Source organism: Labeo rohita, unplaced genomic scaffold, assembly GCF_022985175.1.
Source record: "Labeo rohita strain BAU-BD-2019 unplaced genomic scaffold, IGBB_LRoh.1.0 scaffold_327, whole genome shotgun sequence".
Taxonomy (NCBI): domain Eukaryota; kingdom Metazoa; phylum Chordata; class Actinopteri; order Cypriniformes; family Cyprinidae; genus Labeo; species Labeo rohita.
In genome coordinates, this window is record NW_026129245.1 from 41,188 (window position 1) to 46,208 (window position 5,021).

General features: G+C 35.9%; 1 protein-coding gene across 1 annotated transcript in view; it reads right to left on the minus strand.

Moving 5' to 3' along the window:
• Positions 1-37: 37 nt before the first annotated feature.
• The window catches only part of LOC127160328 (gastrula zinc finger protein XlCGF49.1-like), a 7,009-nt gene continuing 2,025 nt past the window's right edge, over positions 38-5,021 (minus strand). The window contains exon 2 of the mRNA XM_051102979.1: positions 38-339. Within this exon, the coding sequence (XP_050958936.1) occupies positions 38-339 (302 nt within the window). The remainder of the gene's footprint in view (positions 340-5,021) is intronic.

A 5,021-nucleotide genomic window follows, 5' to 3' on the forward strand; every position in this document is an offset into this window, starting at 1 on the left:
AACCTCACGCTGTGAATTCTCATGTGCCTTTCAAGATCTATTTTATGAGTGAAGTTTTTCCACATTGTTGGCAGGAAAAAGGCTTCTCCCTAGTGTGAATTTGCATGTGCCTGTTAAGGGTTCCTTTTCCTTTTTCAGTGCCACACTGTTGGCAGGTGAAAGGATTTTTTCCAGTGTGAATTCTCATGTGGACTTTGAGGTTTCCTTGTTGACTGAAACTCTTTCCAAATGGAAAACTTGAGAAATAACATTTAGTTCCTGTCTTTTGAAGATTCTCATTTTGTTCTTCCTCTTCAATCTCATCAAGTACTTCTTTCTCCTCTTTCAGTACTATTAGATCTAAGATGAAAAAAAAAAATGTTTAAAACAACAGTTTGAATGGCACAAGACAACAGGTATCAATACATTTAGGGTATGTCTATAGAACAACTTTTTCAACTAAAAAAAAAAAAAAAAAAAAAAAAAAAAAAAGGAATAACTGCAGGCTGGAGCAATGGGCATGGCGAAAGGTTCAGGCAGGTTTAAATGTAGGGGCATGGAGAAATTTCTTTATGATTGGTAGACAAAGTCTGTCAGGGTGTGGGGGAAGGTTAAAGGGTAGTTTCTGTTGTACCGATTTACTTTTCGGCATGCCCATTGCTCCAGACTGCAGCTACCTCTTTTTCTGAATTTGGCTGTTCATTTACACGACAACCTGATTTAGGGAGCGTAAAAACACAAGCTTTTGAAAATAGGTTTAAAAGTGCAAGGTTTTGAAAATAACTTTTGTAAACCACAAAAAATTGTCAAAGCAGTGATGTCAGACCTGGCATGCATTAAACAGCCTGTTTTAGTCATTTTTACAGATCCGTGTGAATGGGGATCATTTTGACAATGTTGTTGTCTGTACCTTTTTATATGTTAAGAGTAGAGGTTTACCAAAGCCGACAGTTAGGTTAGACCACACTGGCCAATAATTTAGTGTCACGTGTCAAAACAAACAGCACGAGGCATCAATGAAGCCGCCTCTAGCAGCCGCTCTTTTACTGTATAATGATATTGGACCTTCTGAGTCACTTAAGCAACAGATGCAACCCTGAAAAACCCAGGGGAATGGTTTTCTAAAAAACATCCTGCCGAGTTCCTAAAACTGAATTTCTAAAACTACATGGTGCGAAAGCCCCATTAAAGAGACCTTTCTACTGACTCTAAAAAACACCAGATGAAGATGCCCAGTGTTCCTGATCAACTGTGTGAACACACCACAGTCCTGCTGCAGGAGCCATGAGAACTGCAAATGCGACTAGAGTAATAAACTGCAATGTCTGTAATTTAAGAGGTCTAAGATCTGCTACAAGGAGACAGGAAGGACAGTTGATTGTCCTTATAATGCTAGACCACATGTGACCATAGTGGAGTAACAAGGAACTGGCAAACCTGGTTCAGTCCATGAGGATGAGATGCTCTGTAATACTTAAAGCAGCTACTGGTACACAAAATACTGAGTGCTGCTTTTGATATTGATCTTTTTATGTTCATACAAATATTTACACATATTAAGATATTTGTTTAGTTTAGTTCTGATATATAATAAGCACTAAGCCTATCTGGCTCAGAACCAGCCAAAGCTCGAAGGCAGAAATGAACACTCTAATCACACCAGTGTGACCATACACGTCAAACGGCTACTTTACAAGTCATTTCAATCGGCCGCCTTCTTTGAAACACCTTTTGGGCATGCAAGTGCAGCTCCTATCTCTTTGAATGGGGAAACATCAAATTCTCCAAAACTGTTCACATGATTATGCAGTTAGCAGTTATGCAACAACTTCACTAATCAATGATTGGCTTTTTGTTTACATCCAGAATGGTGATCACATGTAAATGGCTTTTTACGTGTGTGAATGTTCATGTGTTTTTTAAGGTTTCCTTTTTGAGGGAAAGACTTTCCACACTGTTGGCAGGTGAAAGGGTTTTCTCCAGTGTGAATTCTCATGTGAACTTTTAGGTTTGTTTGTTCAGTAAAACTCTTTCCACACTGTTGGCAGGTTTCTCTCCAGTATGAATTCTCATGTGGACATCAAGGTGTTGTTTGTGTAAAACGTTTTCCACATAAAGGGACATGGTAGCCGCTTGCTAGTGGTTGCCTGTTACATTACAGTACATACAACATCATGTACCACATAAACAGAGTAAGAAGAGATTACTGATTGGATGATGGTGATTTGCAGATCCTGAGCACCAGGGGTGTAAAGCAATGCATTCCAAACACTCATGTTACAGTAATTAAGTAGTCTTTTTTTTTTTTTGAGTAGTTTAAAAATTGTGTACTTTTACTTGAGTACTTTTTTAGTGATGTATCAGTACTTTTACTCTGCTGTTGCAGTGTACAGTGTTCATTTTAAGGGGGTAGAACCCACAGCTCAGTACTCACTACTCAATGCTCATGAGTACTTTTAAGTAAGCTGCTCTTTTACTCTTATTCAAGTATTTTTCTACTCACTCTACATTTTTTTATAATGTAATGGTACTTTTACTTGAGTATATTTTGTCAGTACTCTTTCCACCACTACTGGGCATCACTGAGAAACATCTAATCTTGTAAAATGTGTGGTAAATACTACCACTCTGTAGTAAACATAGAGTATGAGTGATTGCAAATCTTGAAAGTGAAAGTAAAAAGCAAGTGCACATTTAAAAGTGATTTCAGTGCTTGCATATTAATAACGGCTTCCTTATGCTCACAATTTACATACAATACAACTACCCAACAATATTTTTGGGTGAAAATAGAAAGCATAGAAATAAATTTTTTCCTCCCATCATTTTTTCCATATTTTTACCCTTTTGGGGTTTCTTATTAACGTTACACTTCTTTTCTTTCTAAACACGATATTTGGAGTGTTACACATCCCTAATGGGAAGTGTAAAATATTTTTGATTTATTAGGAAGTTAATAGTTAATAAGGAAAGGCTGATTTCTTAAGTCAGGACCACCCATACTATAGACAGGGCCGCGTTCAGCCCTAACAAAACATATTTTAGATGGAAACGGAGGTGTGTTGAACACTCTGTTCTGATGACACAAGAGTTACAACTATGGCAGGTGAAAAGGCCATTCTTATGTTCTTTTTGAAGAATCTTCAGAGCCTGATGAAATTGGTAATAAATATGTGTTTAATTCTGCAAAATATGCTCAATGTTACAGTCACTGCCCTTGCCGTCCAGAATAAAAGAGAACATCCCCATCAAGTGAAGGGATTTGTGGAAACTGTGGTTCCTAATTACTGTGATGCAACATTTGCCTCACATAAGAATAATCCACTTCTTACCTCTTCTGTGAGTATTATGCTTATCATCATTGCTGATCACTGTTGTTGTGCTATGATATTGTAATATTTACCATTACATAATCAGAGAAGTATAGAAATGTTTATGAAAGTGTCACTACACAATACAACAGCAAAATATATAAATATGTATAGTATTTTTATGTTACATTAATCAGTGTCTAGCACACCTTCCTAAGGAAAGGATATGGACCAGAAGACACTGCAATTACTACATGATATTTAGACAGATGTAAAGAAGTTCCAAATCTATACTTGTGCTCTTATTTTTTTCAGTTATACTTGCTCTGGTGAATTTATTTTTATGTTAATTACATTTAATTACAAATTGCCACTATATATAGCAGTATGTGCATCAGTGTGTAAACAACAGCCATAGCAAGATTCTCCTGGTCATCAATTCTAATTTAAATTATTTTATTTCTAGTTCTTACTTTTTTAGTACCTTAGTATTTTCTACCTGAAATCATTTTAATTGTGTAGCAATTAATTACCATTGTGTAAATGAAATTTGGTATAGAAATAAAACATAAGCCTTGCAATGAAGCTAAAATATAAACAATGCCATATTGTTACTATATATGTCTTACGACAAACATGTCATAATTTCTTCAATTGTTGTGTATATTGAGCTGCAGCAGACACATTTGTAACCGACTTTACTTGAGATAACCTGGAACATTTACATTTTCCCAGGTTATCCTGTTTTTTTGCTTCTGCATATTATAGCCAATTAGATAAATAATGCAGCTATAATTGTGTGGGTGTGTTGGTTTAAGGTGGACTTTTATTCTGAAAAACATGAATTAATTGTTTTAGTAGCGGCACTTGTGGTTTGCACGCATTAACTCTCGCTCTCGAACTCTCTCGAGATTCAAAATATATATTAAACAGTACATTTTAACATACAAATATTATCATGTACTCAGCACAAGTTGATTAGAACAACATTTCCTGCTATATTCTTAATAAAAATCATTCGTGTTATCACATGAACTCATGTTACACGTGCAAACTAACAAATCAAGGCATTACAGGGTTAATACTTAACAGATACTTGCTTCACGTACTATTCAACGTGTTGGGAAATATACACACAAACATAATGAACATTAATACACTTAGTCTCAAATCTTTTCCACCAGCTTACCTGAAAAACATGAATTAATTGTCTTAGTAGCAGCACTTGTGGTTTGCGCGCATTTACTCTCGCTCTCGAACTCTCTCGAGATTCAGCGAGAGCGCAATTCCGTAACTCACCACGCTACTCCACCGCCACCTGCTGGCGTAATCTGAGACTGTGATTTTTCAAAGACCACAATGTCTATTTAACATTAGAAACACTATATTGCTTAATCCTTTTCCTGATTTACATTTTTTTGGAATGCAATACTTTTACCCATTGCGTTACATATATATTTTTCCTAAAATTTGTAAGAGTACTGTAGAAAAAAAACAAAACAGTTGATTTCATATGACCTTATGTGTAGTATCATGGCAGGACTTCTTGTCTTTTATGTTTGAGAATTGATTTGTTGACTTAGACTTTCAGCAACAAGTTGTAAAGTGGAAATCATTGTGCAGGTAAGGATGCAATGCCTTTCAGGTTTAAACTGATGTTTTTAAATAAAACCCTGACTACCAAGAAGAATCAGGTGATGGCATTGAGGACATCCAACATGATGAAGACTT